This window comes from Tachypleus tridentatus, chromosome 7 (assembly GCF_004210375.1).
Source record: "Tachypleus tridentatus isolate NWPU-2018 chromosome 7, ASM421037v1, whole genome shotgun sequence".
NCBI classification, from domain to species: domain Eukaryota; kingdom Metazoa; phylum Arthropoda; class Merostomata; order Xiphosura; family Limulidae; genus Tachypleus; species Tachypleus tridentatus.
This window is the reverse complement of record NC_134831.1, coordinates 34,338,914-34,361,518: the sequence shown is the minus strand read 5'-3', so window position 1 is coordinate 34,361,518 and position 22,605 is coordinate 34,338,914. Positions and strand designations below refer to the sequence as shown.

The 22,605-nt window shown below is 31.9% G+C and overlaps 2 protein-coding genes across 9 annotated transcripts in view; both read right to left on the bottom strand.

Annotated features, from left to right (window-relative positions):
• Positions 1-3,210: 3,210 nt before the first annotated feature.
• On the bottom strand, positions 3,211-10,720 carry LOC143255410 (uncharacterized). The gene is made up of 5 exons (XM_076511040.1): positions 10,333-10,720; positions 9,644-9,778; positions 8,469-8,645; positions 6,628-6,706; positions 3,211-6,382 (listed from the first exon to the last, which is right to left on the bottom strand). The coding sequence occupies exons 1-5, from the start codon at positions 10,580-10,582 to the stop codon at positions 6,262-6,264; spliced, it is 762 nt and encodes a 253-aa protein (XP_076367155.1). The 5' UTR covers positions 10,583-10,720; the 3' UTR covers positions 3,211-6,261.
• The window catches only part of LOC143255409 (uncharacterized), a 61,828-nt gene continuing 49,574 nt past the window's right edge, over positions 10,352-22,605 (bottom strand). For 3 of the 8 annotated variants that reach the window (XM_076511032.1, XM_076511038.1, XM_076511039.1), the window contains 4 exons: positions 17,290-17,813; positions 16,611-16,741; positions 15,351-15,483; positions 12,959-13,352 (listed from right to left, as the gene is read on the bottom strand). In XM_076511032.1, the coding sequence (XP_076367147.1) occupies positions 13,097-13,352; positions 15,351-15,483; positions 16,611-16,741; positions 17,290-17,813 (1,044 nt within the window). In that variant the 3' untranslated portion in view covers positions 12,959-13,096. Of the gene's footprint in view, positions 10,491-10,877; positions 10,983-12,958; positions 13,353-15,350; positions 15,484-16,610; positions 16,742-17,289; positions 17,814-22,605 lie in introns of those variants that run through there. The other 5 variants (XM_076511034.1, XM_076511037.1, XM_076511035.1 and 2 more) reach the window with 5 other exon arrangements.

Sequence of the window (22,605 nt, the reverse complement as noted above, 5' to 3'; positions counted from 1 at the left end):
TGTGTGCTCGCTGTCGACACGTGAATCACATGTCTGTTGCTGATTGGTGGATAACGAATCGCGCGACTGGCCACGCTCCCTTCCCTCCAAATACTTACCCCATCATTACTCTACCTGCACCCCCCACAAGTAGTCAGTGTAATATCTACAGTTCCCAAAGCGTTCATTATTCAACATTTTTATTTTATTTTAACAAGGAGATAAGTAAGCAGTAGAGGTGAGTTGTGTCCATGGCTAAACGGCGCAGATACTCAGAATGCTACCTCAACATTGGTTTCACCACTGTGCTCGCCAACGACGGCATCGAGAAACCACAGTGTGTTTTGAAACATCCAGAACACGCAAAGAAGGGTTTGGATTTCTTCAAACGCCATGAACGGTGTCTTAAAAGCCAAAGAATCGATAGAAGTGGGTCGTTTCAGCAGCAGAGTGCAGCCGCAGTGGAAGCTTTATATGAGATTGCATTCGAAATTGCTAAACAAAAAAAGCCTCAAACGATTGGAGAAACACTTCTTAAACCCTGCATGATGAAAGCAGTAAATCTTATTCTTGGAGAAGCCAGTACAAAGAAGATGTAGCAAGTATCCCTGTCAAATAATACTATACAGAGGCGCATTTCTAAAATTTCTATGGATGTGAAGGAACTGGTTTTGACTGAAATCAAGGGTTCCCCTTTCAGCTCGACGAGTCAACAGATGTAAGTTCATGTTCTCAGTTGCTTGTTTTCGTGAGATACATTAATTCAGGTGACATCAAAGACGAATTCTTATTCTGCTGTGCACTTGAAACCACAACAAAAGCTGATGATGTCATGGAAAAAGTTTCAACTTTTTTTCAAGACGAAGATCTTCAATGGGAAAACGTGTGGGGTTTGTACGGATGGGGCATCGGCTATGCTGGGATCGAAATCAGGATTCCAGTCGAGAGTGAAAAAGCTAGCACCTCAAGCAAAGGGCATCCACTGCATGATTCACCGATATGCTCTCGCCAGTAAGACTCTCCCTGCCTCTCTGCAGGAAGTGCTTGAATCTGTAATCAAAATTGTAAATTATGTGAAGACTCAAGCACTCAACACTCGCCTATTCAAAGAACTATGCAAAGACACGAATGCTGACCACGAAGTCCTTCTCTTCTACACAGCAGTACGTTGGTTGTCGAAAGGAAACGTTATTAATCGTGTCTTTGAAATGAAAGATGAAATAAAGCTATTCCTGGAGATTCAAGAAAGGAAAAATCTTGTAGCTCACTTCGAAGATGAAGCATGGAATAAAAGGGTTGCGTACCTAGCAGACATTTTTGACCAGCTGAACAAGCTCAATTTGAAGCTTCAAGGAAGGGAAACACATGTTCTCCTTTTTCAAGATAGTCTTCGGCCTTTGTTTCCAAACTGCAGAACTGGCGTCGGAAAACCAATCTTGGAAACATCGCTATGTTTGAAAAACTTTGTGGAGTGACAGATGAATCTCAGATCCAACTGGATCAGTTCCTCAAGGATGAGATTACCGAACATCTTCAGTCTCTAGAAAAGGAAGTCGAGCGTTACTTCCCTGAGCTATCACAGGAACAGGAGGCCCTGGTAAAAAACCCATTTTGTACTGAACTTGATGTATCCAGCATCCCAGATGATATCCAAATTGAATTTCTGGATCTAAGGAACGACTCTTCAGCTCGTGATCTCTTCAAGGTGAAATCCGTGACTCAGTTCTGGTGCGCTATGTATCACTCATACTCCAAAGTCAGCATGATAGCTTTACGTGTCCTTGTTCCATTTGCTTCTACCTACTTGTGTGAGGCAGGATTTTCCATTCTTGTCAATATAAAAACAAAGAATAGGAACAGATTGGATGTTGGAGATGACATGAAACTGGCTCTAACAAACACTCGGCCACAAATTTCAAAGCTTGCTGCTGAAATGCAACATCAGGTATCTTACTAGCTGGGTTGGATAACTGTTGAAACCTATGTTAACATTATTTTAAGAAATATATGTTCTTTTTGTGAATTCAGGTTGGTCCAATGTGATTTAATTTTCTAATAAATAATTACAGAATTTTAAAATATTTTTTTAGATGTTTCTTTCCCTCTCCTTCACAGAAAATAAAAGAAAAATTAAGCTGCTGATAGTAAGCCCTAAGTAGGGGGTCATATGGGTTTCAAACTTTTAGGTAAGGGGTCGCGAGTGCCTAAATGTTGGGAACCCCTGGTTTAAATTGTGCCACCGGAAGTTATTGTGATTTAACCATCCGGAAAGACGACTTAGCACAAAAGCTTGTACCAAATATTTGACACAGCGTCTCTGCCTAAGGTGCCCATTGAAGAGAAAATTCAATTTGTCCACCAAGATTCAATTTGCCATACGTTAACAACAAAGCAATTTTGGTTGACTTAATTTTTCAGTTATAAACATCGAATGCCCAAATTATAGAACAATATAGTTTGAGAATATTGTATTCATAACTAGTCTATGCCAATTAAAGTACCAGAATTATAGAAACGAACAGGGTCACACAAGATATCTGTGAGTTTATTCTGTGAAAACAAACAACAGGTAATTATGTGAACATCGAGTATCATGACAGATGTGGCGTGGGTTCCAATAAGTTTGTGTAAAACCCATGTTACAGACACTTAGAAGCATCAGTGCAATGGTACCCAGCAATTGTGAAGGGCCAATATTCATTTCTGATACAAAATACAAAGGATTTGTTTTGTAAGTATAAAAATAAGTGTGATATAAAGTAAGACATGCGAAAAAAATCTGCCTAAAAGAAATTCAAATAGAGAGAAGTGCAAATGACAGATTCACTCAATGAACTAAAAAATAAACATTTTATAAGAGTAATCTCTTGAAATGAGGTTGGAACAAAAGTACATAATCTTAGCAATTGGTATGGTTGATTTGAATGTCATAATGTAGTCTTACTTATTTTATTCTACAAATATACATACTATTAAATTTGTTACAGAACTACTTGTTTAACTCTTTGTTGATTGGGTGAACACAATATATAACCTGGTTTCAAATTCTTAGTTTACTAGGTATGGTTCAACATTGATAAGTGCCCTAAACAGAAGGAATTAAGAAGATCTGCGGTATGTTCAGAATATATGGACACATTCAGCATTTTATAAGCGTATTTTGTGTTATGAAATAAATGCATAACTTGCTTCAAGTATATTTCAGGAAGTACTCACAAACAGCCAGAATTAGATATACATATATTTTTATAATTCTGTCCACATTACAAACAATTATTAAACAAGAAAAGCACTGATTTTTATGCTTGGAATATGAGATTTATCTTGGGAGTTGCTAATCTAGTTCAACTCAAACAAGCACTCAAAAATGTGAGTTCCACTACCTTTCCTTCCTATTTATTTGATGTGAGAAATGTACATTTATTCAGGTGGGTTAACAGAACTCTTGAGACATTACTTCAATAAAAATAAACACATACAAAGCTATAAATCAAAACTTTTTGGACTTGCATATTGTTAAGATGTAAAATATTTCATCAGCTGTACAGAATATTTGAGCAAAAGTGTACACTTTAAAGTAAAATTACATTTTATAAAAACTAATATTGCAGAAATTTATATGAACTTAAAAATTTATCTTAAATAAATACAATTAAACCAAATTATCCAAAATTGGTAATTATTTTTTGTTAAATTTGTTTTACAAATAGTTCTTGTTGTTTGTCCATATACCAACCCATATGACTGCTAAACAATATGTACATATTCAGTACAGTATTTTTTCATTAAATATTCAAACATATCTTACAACATCCTGCATTTTTAAATGTTTCTAATATAACAAGTATGATTACATGGTTCAATACAGAAAATACAAATATAATTGTATTTAAAGATGAAAACACAAATACCTGGTAAGCATTAATGTCATTAAATGTGAAATGTACACAACACAAACACAAAGTTTATAAACACCATTTGATGTGACACTTTAATTCATTCATAAAGTAAAATTTCAAAAAAGAGAAATTCAAGCAACTATGAAGACACATACAATAATACCAGTTTAATAAATGTACAATTACAATTTTATCGATACAGTTAAAATGCTCTTAATGTAATTTCCACTTATAGTTGAAACATTACTGACACAAACATAAGTTATAGTAATGGATTCAAAATATAAACTGAATGTCAAGGTATTTCCACCTTAACAAAAATAGCAACTAGAAATATCACGTGTATAAGTAATTCTGTTTGAAATTTGTTTCTAACTGTTTTTAGATTATATTTAATAGAAAAACAAAACAAACTGCATGTTATTACAGTAACATTGTTTGTTTTATAATACGTTACTCTATGCTAGTTGAAATAGAAATGCAAAGATTACTGAGAAAACAAATAAATGGAAACAATCATGCTTATTTAATGAGGGAGTAATAAATAGAAAATTTGAAAAGATACTTTTCCACTGGTGTTATCTTTCAGCCCTCTTTAGGAGTTGTTCTCAGACTTAACGAAAAAATAAATAATTTAACACATTTACAATTACAGAATCACAATACTGAATGAAATCAAAATAATGTGCTTTATATTATTCAAATAATTGTGATACAGTAGCTTAATTATATTGCACTGAAAGAGTTTACTTACCTAAGAATGCAAGACAAATTCAGAGGAATTTTGAAGTACAAGTCCACTTTATATTTAAGAATTTGATTTTGTTCATACAAGAAAAATAGATACTAATCCAAACTGTAGCCAACAGAAAGTGCAAAGTATGACCCAAAACTAACTTGTTTTCATTGAGTTACTTTACCTTTATCAATGTTAATATTGATAGGCACACCTTTCACATTAATGCATAAAAAATCCAGCAATCAAAACAGTTGAAGGTTTTGCAATGTTCAATAAATATAGCATGTTACCAACTCATACAAAGAAGCCAATGTTACACTCATACCACATCATGGATTTCAAAGAAAATCTATTATGGGACACTTTCCCATGGTGTTTTTCAAGAAATAACTAAATGTCACTAAAAGGAATTATATCTTCATTATAAACAAAATGTATACAAATTAATAATTTCTTAGATTTTAAAAGCCCCATTTCTACAGCAGGAATAAACCTGTGTGCTATTACAGAGAAATACCTCATATCAGTATGGAGTAATTTTACATACCATCCTTAAATATTCTTATTGAGCTAATATGCAAGATAAGTATCACATGGCTGGTACAGATCTACAAAATTCTAATAAAGCTATCATATAAGGAATGAAAAGTGATGATAATGGTAATAACCATGTTGCTTATGAAATCCTTGTCAAACTGAAAACCTACATCTCTATGATATAGCCCAATTTTCTTTCATACCCACACACAAAAGATAATACTGATTAAGAAAAAAGTTAAATATTCATGACAAATTGTCATCCATAAACATTTCACAATTCATGCTCTGACACCATAACAATGAAAAGTGAAAATTTCATCATTAAAATTTGATATTGACAGTAGCTAAATGTCTGAAGAGTGAAAATATGATAGCTAACTTCAGACTGACAGCAACTCGCAGGCTGAAACACAAACATCTGACTAACGTTTGGCTGACAGAACATTAAAACTAAATATTTAATGAACAATAACTGCATTTTCATATTTTCAATCTGACAAGGTTTCAAAAAGTGAAATGTGAAGATATAACATAGTAATGCCAGCCTAACAGTACCTCACAGACTGATAAGTGAAGATATGGTAATCTCAGCCCGACAGCAGCCCACAGACTGACAAGTTAAGATATGACAGAAGATTTGCAATGGTGATAGACTATAAAAGAAGGGGAAATTGTCACACGGTGTCTTTAATAACAAAACTTTTGATGCTTCTTAAAATAAATTTTAGGTTTATGACCAAGTAAACATTATGTAATGAGTACTCCATAAAATATTTAAATATGAAATACTAAACTAATAATTTTGTGTCTAACAATTATTTCAGGGAATTACAATACAATAAGTAGGTAAAAAATTCATAAATAAAACTCAACGATCTAACTCATACTTAAAAACACAACTTCTATTTAAATTTGTTAATTACTATCCTTCAAAGCAATAAACTTCTTTTAGTATAGATATACACACACACAAAACATTGACAATAAAAATGTGGATATTTCTGATGGCATTTTAATGGATGGATGTACACTATGACACATAAATATCAAGATATCACATTTTTAAACTACTTAGGAACTATCATTATAATCTTTAAAAAGGATTTATATATGGGTGTAGAAAGCAGAGTTCATTTCCGTTTGCCTGAGTTTTTTCCTCATTTCTTGAAGTCTGACTCTCCACATTTCCTGACTAGATTGTACTTCACTTAGGTTTGAAGATATGCTATAAACAGAAAATTAAACCATCAATTTTGTAACATATCTTAGACTGGTAACATACAGTTTAGAACAAACTAAGTTTCATCCATAGTTTTTAGGTAATTATATCTATGTTAAGAAGCATTCAATTACTATAATTTTTTGTGTACCATACATGATAAAAAAAAAAAAAAAGAAACAAAAATCTTATTTGCAGTTTGCATTTAAACTGTAAGATTCAGTATCTCTACATAACTCAATATCCTTTACCTTTGGTTAAAACAAGCTAGGCTGTATCTGATGGCCTCTGCACCTGATGCTGGCCTTGGAAGAACAGGCGCCAAACAATCTGTAGATTACGCAATTTCAAGTGAACATGTAGTTAATTGTTTGTGTTGTATTTAAACACACATTCATTCACTAAACATACAAATTACATTTGGCTCTTCCATTACAATACAAAATGGTATCTAAAAATGAATCTTAAATTACTATATAATAATTTTTAATTAAAAGGTTTTAAAATTGATCAGTATTGTGGCATAAGGTTTGAATATTAATGTAAAATATTTAAGTGGTACTCCCAGTCAATCACATTTATATGTGTAGCCATTTAAAATTGGATTCAAAGGTCAATAATAATGAGATATAAATGAAAATTTATGATACCACATATTTATGATAAAGCTATTAAGGGTCTCTACCACCATTCCTAATTTTAATCTACTGATCACAGGGAAAGAATCCAGTCGGCAGCATTCTACCATTCATATCGTCCCTTATAAACCAACCAAAGTTTCAAATGCAGGAAGTAATTTTTTATTGCATCATACAGACTTGAACCCAGTTCAAAGGATATCACACATGATATTTCTTCAAGTTTTCCTCTGGAACTTTTAATGGTTATCTATTTATTGTGTGGTTGTAACAAAATTAGTTATTAGGGAAGTAACAAGTGAATCCATTGATGTTCAATGAAATATTGACAAAACTGTTCTCTAAAAATAAAGTCATTGTTGTGTAAGTATACATTCTCAATAACTAAAAGAAGTTGGATTCAATCTTGAATACAACAATCACTTTTACATGTTATTTGACACTTCCACAATTAGAGATAGTAGAAATGCAAATAAAAAAAGGGAATATTACATGAAATGATACCCAAAAATTAAAAACAAAATACATGCTTGATATAAAAAAAAATTTTTTTTTTAATTGTCAACGTACAATTAAGAACAGAATAGTGGTAAACAAAGATGGTTGTACATTTTACAAACAATTCATTTATTACAACTATAGTTTTGTCAGTACCCAATGATGTCTTTACTGGCAAAGCAATAGTATCGATAAGTGAAATATTTGTGGAATGTGACGCGTTTTTTTTTTCTCCCTCATTTCTGCAATCATGAAGTTCCACCAGGTATTGGCAGTTTTAGGTATTAATTACATAAAATTAAATCTTTGTTAAAGGCAAAAGTTTTCTGTCAAGTAAACTAAAAGCATGATACCAAGGTTATCTGGAAAACAATAACAGAAATAACCATTGTATACAATGTATTGGACATATGGGCCTTTGGTAACTCATAATATTTAGAGTATTATCGAAATTCCCTAATCTACCTTCAAGGGAAGGTTTTCGGTAATGATTTTAACTAACATGCAACATGATTTTTCTGGAAGCTAATGCATGCTTTGAACAGGAAAGTAGCAGTTTAAATTGAAGACATTTATTGTTTTGATACACAAAAGTGTATCACATTCTATAGTAACTAGTCAGTACATTAGACTTTTCATTCAGACAGATTTCACTTAATTTATATTTGTGGTGAGAGGACATGAACCACGAATCCTTGGAATTCAAGTTTCAGAGTTCAGTATGCTACCAGTAGATCATTCCAAACAATTTTTTAAATACTGACTTTCATAAATTTAAATATAATTTTACATGTTTTAAGAATACCACTCTAGTTGTTTCATTTACTTTATAGAAGGACTAAATACAAACAAACATTCAATAATAGTTGCTATTACATGATCGGCTGTTTTCTTTTAATATTTAATATTCTATAGCATCACATCTTATGCGAGGATAAAAATATTAAAAGACTTACCTCCAAAACATTCCTTCCATGCTTGTCCAAGTAGATGATCCACACTAGAACTTCTACACATTGACCACGGTCCATCCACTGGTCTTTCATCAGTGACAGCTACAGGCACAGCACTGTCCTTGCCTTGTCGTGTTAACTGATGTGATAGTGGAACGTACGGCAGGCCAAGTGAAGGAACTAGAGAGACAGACAAATAGAGTTTGAATGACTAGCTGTATCTATGACAAGTAAAACATAAATAGATAACAGCAAAAAACAGATACAATATAAAGTATTGGTTAGTTTCAACAACTCTCATCTGCTTGTCTGTTTTTTACTTTTAATAATTTTTCAAGTTTCTAAAAATGGAGTTCTTTTACTTGGTAAAATCTTATCAAAGAACTGACACACTAGGTTTAAACACTGTTGATCTAACAGCAGCAACATCCGATTCTGAATACTTCATACACTATAAATACGTGGCGTGGACCCAACAACAGCAGTATCTAAATCTGATTAATTCACCTAACTTTATAGCTGTGAATCTAACTGCAACAATACCAACAACTGGATGCTTCACAAACTAACCCGAATGAGGAACCAGATGATCTTTTACACTATTTTAATTCTTCAATTAAAACATTTTGAATGCCTTAGGTGATTTAAAAGTAGGGTATTTACTTGTGGTAATGTTTAAAAACAGTGTCATTCAAAGGATGAGTAAAGCTTCACTTCTGGTAATGTTCAAAGACAGTGTCATTCAAAGGATCAGCAAAACTTCATTTCTGGTAATGTTCAAAAACTGAAACGTTTGAAATATCTGCTAAGATACAAAAATATTCTCAGTAACAGTATTCAATGATACAAATGTGTCCTAGAAAGTGTAAATATTTTCTAATATCCAAATTCTAGGTGGTTAATTTCCAACTGGGGCTTGAATTATGGTAATGTTGGACACCTAAGTGAGTTGATTTACTTCTTTACTAGTTGTTCAATCACAACTAGAAACAAACAACACTAGAAAGGAGTTTAGATGGCATTCCATGAACTTCTAAGCAATAAAGAAAACTATTTACTTATGAATCTTTACATTTACTTTTAGCATAATTGTTGAAATTATAACCAGATGGTTAAGAAGCATTATTTATAATTTGTCACTTAATAAATAATTTAAGATTTACTGAAGGACAGATTACCTGTAGGAGTCCGTGGTGGATGTATATTCTGTAACACCTGGTGCATATCTTGGTTAAGATGTTCCAGTTCTTTCACCAAAGATTTGTGAAACTTTTCTAAGCTATTAACTTGTCTAAGTGACATTTTTTCTCTGTCTGTTAAGTCAGAAAATATGTGGTAATTTAATACCTATTTCATAGAATATTTCTATTTTTACTACTTTAGTTTGAGAAAATGTAAGACACTAAGTCATAAAGAATGTAACACCTTGAAATAATTGTTTCAAAGTTAACAGAAAGAAAACGAAGTTTTGTATCATATTTTGCTTTTTTTTGTTATTGCTTACTCAAAATCTGACATACAAATCATTTTGGCTTTACAGTGTAAAACCCATTATAGTTATAAGTCTTTATAACTAATTGTAAGTATATTTTAAATTTACATACAACTTTGTTGGTTCTTTGTAAGTAAAGAAAGCTTAACAATCTTAAATTCCCAGATTTTGTAATTTGTCTTACTTTGAAGACTAAACTGTTAAACTAAATATTAACTGAATTCAAGTGTGTGTGTGTGTGTGTGTGTGCGCGCGCGCTCGCAGATAGCCTTTGAGTAGCTTTGCACGAAATTCGAAAACAAACAAACAAACTTATATGTCATAAATATCGTGACATACAACATTAGATTAAGTAATTCCAACACTACTGCTCACCAAGACAAGGTGCTAACTGAGTGATGTATGAGCTGCTGATACCACTACTGCAGTCAGATATGGAAGAAGAGCATGACAGAGAGAGCCTTGGGTGTATTCTTTCAGTTTGTAAGGGAGTGGATGTTAATTCTTTCAATAGCTGTTTCCTGGAATCCCCCCTATAATTGTTTATATAATAAATTGATAATAATACAAGGAATAGGCTGTCTTTAAATCGTACACAATCAACAGACTGAAAATGTCTAAACATTAAAACTATTTAACTAAAGTATTTTAGATGTATTAGTACAAGTTAAATTCTCAACTGTTAGTAATGATGTACTTTTGTAGCAGTAACCACAAACTTTGTTACAAATTGAGAAAACTTTTCTGGTGTCCAAAGACAACATTAACGCAAAGCCCTACAAATATAATTAAGTAATAAAAATATTTGTTTCTTGTAGTATAAATGTTGGTAAATATTTTATAATATGCATATTTAACTAGAAAAGTAAACTGTGACTTCAGTAAGTAGGATGAAAAAAATATCTTACAATATACTTTCCTGTTTGGTTGAAAGCAAAGCTTTACATACAATCTTATTCCTGTAAGAGGCATAATTTGAAGCAGTTTCTGCCACTTTTTTGCAGTTGCTCCATGTCTGATGCCTCCTAGTTAATTCACAGAGAAATAAAAATATTTCATTTAAATGTTTACCTACAAATATAACTTTGTTGATATTATCAGAATGGGTAAATAAGAATTTGATTATTCAAATACATCTCAGTTTTATGATGTTCAAAAAATGAATTATTTCATAAGAGTTACATCATTTGATTTCATACAAATTTATTTTCTTTCAACATATTTATTACACAATTTCATTTATGCAAAACATAGTTGTGCATTTTATTCTTATGTGATAATATGGACTCAACTTTTATCTTTACGCAACACAAACACTCAATAATGTGTGTATAAATATAAATACACACACACACACACTTTTACTTTGAAAGGTTTAGAAACAAGTTTAAAAATTATATAGCACGTTTTCACAAAATGCATAAACTGAATGTCTGTAAAATAAAACACGTCAAATTTTAAATACAAATTAATATTAAAGAACAAATTCAACCATTTTTTTTGGCCCAATAATATTGTTAGTGATAACAATAAGTGCCTAACAGAAAACTTTAATGAGCATTAGAGAGAAAATTTTTCTCTTAAATTCTAGAAAATAATCTATTTAGCTATTGTATTGTAAATATAGATAATATAAAGTTACCTCAGCAGCTTTATCTTTACTAAATACACAACGAACACTGAATATTGATTCCTTATGTCAGAAACCAAGCATGGCCTAGCAGATAGTGTGCCTGGCCTGCAAATCCACAGATTCATGGTTTTCAACCTATTCCTAGTCCAATTCCACTATTCTATCACACAAAAACTTTCCTAGAAGTGTTGAAGAATTGCCTTCTTTCTAGTGTATTAGTTAAAAATTATGCACAATTATGTTCAAATTAACCATTAGTGTTTTACAAAATTCTGAAACAAACAAATATCCACTCACAGGCTGACTGGAAAGTATTATAATTCAAACTTTAAGCATGTAGATAGAACAAAAACTTCAGTATTCTAATAGAGCAATTAAAATCTAAAATGCAGAAGAGAACCATAACTGATCACGCCTGAAGCAATGGAAGTTAAAAAAAGTTACAAGGTGCTTTATAAGGACATGTGTTGTCAGAATGCAATTTAAGAGTAAAAAAAGCCTTACTCTTGGAAAATAAAGCATTAATTCAAATTAAAGATAAATACTAATAATATAGTTATATTTGCATTTTTGAATACTACAAATGCACCTTAAAACAAGGTATTAAGTTTTCCATAAGCTACATGATATTAAGATGTGGGGTCAAATACTTCTATAGAGTGACATTCATTATGGTATTATGTATTTGATGTCCATCATCTTCTACTCATTTCACTGAAATATCAATCTGCACTTTTGATATTTTAGCAGTCATACAAACAAAATATCCAAACTGTATGATGGACAAAAGATTTCTATTCTTCACATGAACATCAGAATGCGAGTTGAACTGACACTGTCAGTTGTGAGTACAAATATTTTTAGAATACATCTAATCTTCGTCTACAACACACTTGTACATTTTATTAAAAGCTTGCCACATTTCATTCAGGTAAATGAAGCAAAATTTGGACTATATTCAGCATTTCTTCACAAAAATGGTTCTATCCAGTAAAGAAACCCCATACACACCTCATTAATATCACAATAATCACATTAGCAAGCATTTTGTGACAGCTATAAGTCAGTTAACATAATTCTTGTTGATAAGGTTAGTCATTCTTTGTTTTAAATTTCAATTAAAACTAAAACTTTACTATACATTAAATGGATTGTAAAAGGTGTTAGACCAGAAAAGGTTTATAATTTTATTTTTGTTGGATTGTTTACTTTCACCGAAATATTTTCTTCAATGAATGAGATATTCTAAAACTGTTATGAGTATCCCTACAAACAGGGGTATGCCTCATCTCAACTGAATGTTATTATGAGAGGAGATGATGATGAAAATCTTTAGTTTGTCTATCAACTATACACGTGCAGAAAAAAGTGCTACATTATTGGTGTATAAAGACAAGGAACTAAAAATAAATATTATCATGCTTCATTTATGAGCTTATTTATAAACGCTTGAATAACAAATTTAAAATTAAACATAATAGCCCAGCCTTCATAAATGCTTATCTGTTATGTCATATCTCCTTTGTGAAAGTTATTACATTTCATAAATGCACAGTTAGATGAGTGGTCATCCATAACAGTTAATGACATAATTAGTACATAGCAAACATTATACTTTACCCTTTCATTATAATTTTTGTAGTGCTGCAAGAAATGTGGACTTTCAAATGTTACATTCCTCCGATGAAGTTCAACTTGACTTTCTTCCTTTGTTATAAAGTTCTGTGCCTTGTCCTCTGGTTTCCATTCACCTTCTGAGATACTACAAGAAAATACAAATAACTGAAAACTTTAATATAAAGTTTTTAAACTGAATCTTCCTTCAATTTGATCAGATAAAAGTAGGAATAAAGGCAGGAATGGAATAGGAAAACATTACAACTTAGTTTAGATGGTTGCATGGCTACCTCCCTCATGCTATCATTCCATATTTTATTTTTTATTTAAATATTTTAAGTGCATTACCAGAAAAGCTTAACCCTGTGACATTAAGCAAACAAAACAAAAATCATGAAATATTTCTCCAAGTTTTCCTGATAAATAAATCTTATCATATGACATTACATATTTTCAATCTTTTCTACTTAGGATGATGTCACCAATCAAAATAATAAATTATCAGACTGTAGAATACATGTGATAATAATTATCTCAAAGCAAGTAGAGATAATGTAAAATTTCTCAAAAATTATAGAACACTCCCCTCCAACAAAAAAATAGTAAAAGTAGAGCTACTGAGAGGTCTGTAAAATAATTACACTAAATATCAATTACAGCAAAGAAGAATCACACAGAATAACATGAAGCAACAGTAACTGAATATGACTGATCCAGATAACAGAATGTACCATGCTTGGCTAAACTTTACAGGTCATCCACTGAACAGAAGTAAAAAACACTGGAAACAACTGGTAAAACCACACCATAGTGTGTGTTTATTCTGTTGAATTTCCAGCAAAGAAATCTGTCTGTAACCAGAAGCATGACAGATTTACCATAATACATTTATTTTAGTGCCTGCACTTGTTTCTGCATAGTTTGTTTTTTTGCATGTGATACATTCTTGACTGCATATTTCTAAAGTCCAACCTGCTATTAAAATTTGGAGAACATTCTTGTGCATAAGAATAAACAATGTACTAGGTGTGTACGTGATATTAGTAATTGCAAGCAATCTTTGCTGTATGTTTTAAGAGTCTCACATCATTGGTATATAAAAAAAACAATGCACTGAGGGACACAGGTTAATACTGGTCAGTTACAGTCAGTGTGCTATTGGCTTTGGAAGCTGTAACTGTAATTAATGTCTCTCAATTGGAAAACTACAGAATTGGGCACATTGATCATTACAAACTGTTCAACTTCAGTGAATTACTTTGGATGTTAGAATTTCTATGAGCACATTAAATATCTTCATTGGTAAGAAATGAACTTGTAAGCAATGTGAGGTCAGTCAGGAAACAATAACTAACTAGCTCAAGAGAAATGTGACAATATTAATTTGGTCATTGTGGACCTGGAATGTCAATAAAATATTAAGTTCTAAATCAGATATAAGACATATATATAACTAAGTTTGTAAAACTGTTGTATATAAATTATTATTTGTAATGACTATTAGTAATAACCATTATTATAAATTGTAATTTTCTTTTTGTATATTAAAATATACTTGTGGTAAAAAAGAAAATGATGTGTATCAATCTTATTGGCAAATACTATAAATATTGTACATATTAATATTTAATTAACTTCTAAATTCAAATCCAAATTTCCAGTTATTTGAAATAGTTATACATTAAGGTATGTAATATAATAAATTGGAGACTCATCTGAAATAAAATATAATGTGTAACAGAAGGGGAAGCAGCTAGCCAACACAACCAACTTTAATAACATAAATGAAAAGACCATCACATAATAACATCCCCATGGTTGATAGGGGTGAACATATTTGGTGATGGGATTAGAACCCACATCCTGCAGATTGCAAGTCAAGTACCCTAGTCATTAAGCTATTCCATGCATATTCAGGAGATGATTTTTAATCAACAACTTTGGTCTTCACAGAATATAAATTTCAATAACTGAATTTAAGTGAAATTCAAGACCATTCTTACATTTTTGAATTTTGCAATGTCTTCACATAAGTTGTTACAGCACAGTTAGTTCAAAGCTGGATGATAGGGTGTATAGCAATAAACTTTACTCTTCTTTAAAAAACAGTAGTTTTAAAGCAATTTAGGAAAAATGTTCTTACACCCGATAGAGTCTTAAATCTTCCAGTTCTTCATCTGAGTTGCTACCTGAAACATTAGAGATAAGGTTTTCTGAACTTTCCTTCCTTCTAAATTTCTTCAGTGTTGATTCATTTGGGCAGCTAGTAATTACAACTAAACAAGAGCAGTGTATTAAAGTTTGCAGCTACTGATGAAAACAACTCGATAATTATTTAACAATAGAAAAATTTTCTTTGGCTCAGTTTCTAAAGCTTGGTTGTCTTATTTTGATACATATTTTCCCATAAAAGCCAAATACAAATCTCAAATTTTAGATTACTGACATTGCAGTATTTAAATGTTAAAAAGTAAAGATAAAATGTTCCTTACAAATGAAAAATCCCTGAAAAAACCATTTTAAGGCCATTACAAGTATAACTTTTATTCCAGAATAAGCAATAAAGTTTTGAACATTTATTTTAAGTAACACAAGTTGCTCATACTCCTAGTATGCAATATTTTTGTGTATACAGAAATATATCATTACCAAATAATCTTTCAATAAATGTTTAATAACAAATTGTGTTACAAGATAGAACTTTACAATGATTATTTAAAGAAAGGAAAAATTACATTTTTTATGTATGTTGTAGAGTTTCAATATCAATTGCATGTACACCAGAAGATTCTATCATTGAGTACTTTGGGATTTGTATACAAATACCAGGAGTCTTATTTAAATTTGAGAGAATGTACAATCGTAAAAAACTAGAAGAGCTGTTCACATGCTTATTATATTATTATAATGAAATCTTTCATATAGGAAACATTTAAAAATGTAATATATACTGTAAACCAAACTTTTGTGAGCATAAGAGATACAATAAGTTACTGAATTTTACATTAAATGAAACTGCAATCAAAAACATGTGTGGATACTATATTACTAGTAAAATATATAATTAAGCAACCATCAAAAACACCTGATATATAAATTCAACTTCTTTGATGATTTAGCTAACATAAAATGATCACATCTTACACTGTACAAGGGGTGAAATTTTCAGTAACAGATATTTAAGCACTTGAAATAACAGAAACAATGGGTATCATTTTTCTAAATTTGAATAATTAAAGTCAGGGTTGGATTTTGCACACTTGCACATGGTTCCAGCAAAACATTTTATATACATACCATACATTCAAATTTTGCTTGGGTGAGAGTTACACTAAATTACCACAGTTTACACTATATGAAGTAAACTGGTAACTCAACTAAACACACATCACACTTTCCACACCTTTTTGATGATGTGTTTGCTCAACATTTTCCGGTTCCTTACAATGATTTTCTGTGCCATCTGGCTGAGATACTTCTGAGCTACTAATCTCCAATCCTGGCTTGGTCATTACTAACCTTTTTTCTAACCTTCTATATTATAAAAGTACAACAAAAAGACTTAAAAAGAAACTACTACATACATAATAAAATCTAATTGAACAAGGGAATAGAAAAAAATTTGAAAATTCATGTTAATTCAGAATATTAACAATACAGTGTTATTCCACTTATTTTACTGAACTTATGATGGAGCAACTGTTTAAAAAAAAAAAAGATTACAGCAGTTGAATTAAAATGAGGTACAGAAATTATAAACTGTAAAAATGTACTTATTCAGATTTTTAAGGTTTGTGGGAGGATAACATCTTAATGTGTATATATTCAAAAACTGTTCCTTGTAAGGTCAGAGCACAATCAAAATATGAATCTACAATTTTTTTCTGACTTCATCTACAATATTTTATTCTGTTTCACAGACACCTAAGGTCCATTGATATACACATATAAATTTCCATGTAATTTCTTTACTCCCACAAAGAGAAGCTAGGTAACAGTTTGTTTTAAAGTATTTTACTTAAAGTAACACATCCTACAAAAGTTATTACAACTGAAAAGTAAATTAAAGATGCCTTACTTACTTTATTTTATATTCAAATTTTGCTAATCTTTCATATAATTTTTCTATATTAAATGCAATTTCAGGTTTGGTAGTTCCTGCTAGTTCATTTGATAACAGAATATCAGTTTTCATGTCCATGTTTGGTCCTGATTTAGCCACTTTTTTAGCAGGAACTTTTATTTTGCTTTCTGTATCAGAAGAAAACCCACTACTGATTTTTACATTGTTTATGAGTTTTTCTTTCTGGCTCACTTTTGAAGCTACTTTCTGTATATTTCTTTTAAGCTCAGATATTTCATTCTGTAGAGATATTTTATCAAACAATAGTTTATCCAAGGCTGTTTGTTCTTGTTGAATTTGTTCACGAAGGGTAGAAAGATGTGCTAACAGCGCTTCTTTTTCTTTCCTGTATTTATCAAGTGGTAGTTTGTCCTTTTCCAAGATTTCCAAGATGTTCTTCTTTCCTTCAACTTCTTTTTCAAATACATCCAGTTCTTTTGTCAGACCTGATACTCCTTTGAACATGATGTCACTTTGTTCCTGCTGAAAAATGAAATAATTTTGATTGTAAGTATTTTTGAAGTGCTTCCTGCATGAATATGTAAAAACTAAATTGAATACATATATTAAAACCAATTGACTAAGCATTTGTAGTACAAAATTGATGAATATACAGCATGATATTAAAAAACCAAACTTAAGGCAAACATTATTGTTTAGGATATGATTATCAGATAACTAAGATTACTATTTCATTGAAAATTAGAAGTCTTTTTATTATCAGTTTAGAGATCAACAGACTGTAAACAAACTACATACATAATTAAAAAAACTATTCCATCAATAACAATATAATCACATCAAAAAAAATATTCCCTGCAAACATTTATCCTAAAGATATGCCACCCTAAAACAATTGTTTAATATAAATTGCTAATGAGGGTTTCCTTAAAATGTTAAATAGTTTTGTTTGAGTGGAAAAAAAAATCTCGGAATAAGAAACAACAGCACTGAAGATAACATCATTTCCTTGCAGAGAATTCAGAACAGTGTCTGTGGACTCTGTACAATACCTAGAATTCAGCTCTCAATGCAGTGCTTCCACTGCATGCAAATAATTTATATATATTTTGTTACATAAAACTTCAGTTCAATCAATAATATATTTCTTGACATCACTGAATAATATATTGTCATTAGTTGTTTGCAAAGACCTACACAATGGGCTAACACAACAGTATTTTTGACAACAATATTCTTTGTTAAGATCAGTTTAGAAAAATGTTAATTTCCCATGTTTCAGATTCTTATTCATTGAAAAGAAACTATATTGTAATACATTGAATTTATTAAATAAAACTTGAAGATGGATGTATTTCCAACAATACTTATCTCCATTAACAATATAGCAATTTCCTGGTCTCCAGTCTCTCACATCCCACTTGAATGCACTAGGCAAATTCTAATTTGCAATATTCTCCAACAACTTCAATGTGTTATCTAGTTAGGTAATGTACATAAGCACCTCATTCAGATAATGTGATCACTTTTGAGACATAAACCATTATGTAACTATTATTGAAAACAAATTTTCAGTTTATGAAAGTGTTAACTTCTAAAACATATGTTTCAATAGAGATATAATGAGTCTGGTAAGATGAGACATGCAAAAGATTCCTATCCTGTAAAGAGAATCCATTATAAGCTATGTGAATCAATCTGCAAAGTCACCTCATTAGGGTAACTGGAGATATGTTACTGAAAACTGAAGGATCCCAATGAATGAACAATAAATTCCTTGTACCTCATAATAAGATAGTATGAGCCACATAACACCTGAGGGCCCTGACAGGACATAACACCATTGGGACTGCCACTCTTACAAATGGCTGCCAAATGAATTGGTGAGGAATATTTCCCCTCCCCTGGCTGCCAGACTTGGAAAGAAAAGACTGATCAGGGTTTGTTTCTTTGTTTGTTATTGGAATTTTGCATAAAGCTACACAAGGGCTATCTGCACTAGCTGTCCCTAATTTAGCAGTGTAAGACTAGAGGGAAGGCAGATAGTCATCACCACCCACTGCCAACTCTTGGGCTACTCTTTTACCAATGAAAAGTAGGATTGACTGTTACATTATAACACCCCTATGGCTGAAAAAACGAGCATGACTGGTACAACGAGGATTCAAATCCCGCAACCCTCAGATTACGAGTCAAACACCTGAACCCGCTTGGCCATGCCAAGCCATACCTGTCAGGGTAAAGCAGAACAAATGTGAAATGATAAAGAGTCTGATGTACATGGATTGCAAATAACTCCTACTGATGACATCCACATGCCAACAACAAAAAGTAGAAATTAAGAGAAAGGAAAAACAAATAACACAAAACAAAGAGATTAAAGGGAGGATGAGATAATGCATGTTAAACAATTGTAAAATCCTGATTCATTAACTGAAAAGGTCATTTGGAACAAAGAATATGAAATAATTTTAGTAAATCTGATAAGACTGGAGATCTGGTAACCTTCTGATATTTAGAATACCTAAAAACACTGGATAAGGATGCCTTACATAAAGCCATTATAGACAAATACACAAGTTATAAAATGGTAGATACTTTAGGATGAAGAGGGTTTAAATTACTTTTATTGCACCATTGATAATAAGTATGCCATTTCCACTGATAAACACCTATAGGTGGGCAACAAAATAGATTTAGTTAAATACTGATAAACCATAGAAGTTAAACCCTTATGTCAGGCAAAGGACTTTCAAGCATGAAAATTGAGTTTATAAACATTTGGGTGGAAAATATCTTATCAAGGCTATCTCAACGGAGATGGCTGATGTGAAAGAGGTAGAAGTTAAATACTGATAAACCATAGAAGTTAAACCCTTATGTCAGGCAAAGGACTTTCAAGCATGAAAATTGAGTTTATAAACATTTGGGTGGAAAATATCTTATCAAGGCTATCTCAACAGAGATGGCTGATGTGAAAGAGGTAGAAGTGAACATTCCTGCAGATAATGAAGAAATGGTCAATATGATGCAACCATGAGAACTTCCTAGGTAGTGGAATAAACCATAGTCAGAACCTGAAGCATTTGCAGAACTGGGGGAAAGACATGATAAACCTGTCCTGTACTGACTGAACGTAACTACTGCCAACGCTTAAAGGTGAGGTATTGGAGACCAAAACAGTTAAGAATTCCAACGAATCACAAAATCCCCAGTCATTTAAGATGCAAACTGAAAGCAAATCCACTGAAAAACCTCATGATGTAGCATCCATTCTGTTTGAAGTATTCAGCTGGATCAAGACAAGTGATCTGCAATTAAGTTTATCAATTCTAGAACATGACATGCTAAGAGACTGGTATTATGGGAATGAGTCCAGTGGAGAAGATCCAAGTTATGAAAACATAGGTCTCAATAACGTGTACCTCCTTGATGAGAAATCTGAAATACCACTGTGGAAATGTCAGAACATATCATTACAATTTTTTCCCTTTAATTGATATGGAACTTGAATCATTGCCTAGTGTACTGCAACAAGTTCAAAAATGTTGATATGTTGGTAGATTTGTTTACTGTCCAAGCACCTTGGAACTACTAGCCTTGAAAATGAGCTCCCCATCCCTGAAGAGATGTGCCTGTGAAAAGATGGATCTTGGGATGGTGTGGTAATGAGTAATGTGGCAGGATGATCTAAAAGTTTGGACTGCATTATCTATTGATCACACAGTGATTCCTGAAGGGACCTCACATATGCATGTCTCAGAGGAATGAGAGGCTTGAGGGATGACCACATTTCCAAAAAGGGAGAGAACCATCCATGCAATAAGAGAAGACACAAGTAAAGCCCTGATGACTCTTTCCATGGCTTGAAGCCTGATGGGGGTTGATTGAGCATGAATTAATCAAGTATTGAAAATCAACCCCAGATTAGTGACAGGATGGATTTCTCCAGTCTGATAAGGAAGCCCATTTTTGTGAGTTATGGAAAGAGAATCTGACAGTGTTATGTTAATTGATGAGATTCAGCCAGAAGGAGCCTGTAATCCATATAATATGTGCACAGACCCAAGGAAAACAGGTGATGAAAAAAAGTTCAAACAACTCTGCAGAAAACATAAGGTGCTGATGCAAGGCCAAAAGGTAAAGCCCAGACTTGCAGAACCTGACCCTTGTGCAAAATCTGAGAAGCTTCTGCCATGGGAATGTAGAGATAAACATCTGTAACATCAAGCTTGATCATTCAGAGCCCTGGAGCAAAGTGCCATTATAAGTTGCAAAAAGATTTCACTCTAAAGCAAGGAGGGTATAAAAAATGTCTGAGATTAATCAGTAATTGGACACTAATCTACTGTCTTCCTGAGTACAGTAAAAAAAATGAAAATAAAATCCCAGAAGAATGAAATCAACCTTCACTTCTGCCCTTTTGAAAAACAACACTCTTGTGGCTTGGGAATGAAGCTCCATTCACAATGTATCAGTTGCAGGCGCAAAAGAAACAGGTTGTACAAAAAATGGTGGAGGTGATGTAAACTGAATGACCAATGCTGAAGCCAGAACATGGAGTATCCATGGATCCCTGGTAAAAGAACTCTAGATGTCCAGAAAATGATGCAATTGTCCTCCCACACCCATGAAATAGTCAGCATTGCTGTTGTCATTAGTTTACCCAAGCAAAAGATCTTTGTGAATAAGAATGGACTGGGAAACATGATGAGCCAACACTCCCAAATTACAGCTAACATTGAAGAAAGACAAGAAGCCAACAACAAAAAAAAGAATGTAAATGAGCTGTATTAATTCATGATTCTAAGATTTTTTATTATACAGACCTTCCAGTCATGCCAAGCTAACATTACATAACTTGCATTGATATGGTGCATGCACACTCATGTTACAAATCCAGTAATATAAAACTGACCTTTAGTCTTCCCTGTCTTGGCTGTGTTTTAGCAGAATAGTATTTTGTAATATACAGCCACATTTCAATTATTAAACATTATATATTTATGTGTATAGATTATTACAATTTAGAAATAAATGATTAAACTTATTTTTCTTAAAATACATAACAATAAATCGAAAAGTAAAGAAAACAATTATCATCTTTACTAACTACTGTGACCTTTGTACTTGGGTTGTTGTTGGATGTAGGTTGCTAAACCTTTTAAAATTTCACACATGGAGAATATCAAAAAATTTTTTTTTAGGTTTCACATATGATTTTTTGGTTATTCAACTGTACAAGAAACTGACACAATAGAATTCTACTGTAATTTATTAAGCTTAGTCACTAAGACAGAAAAATTTAGATATG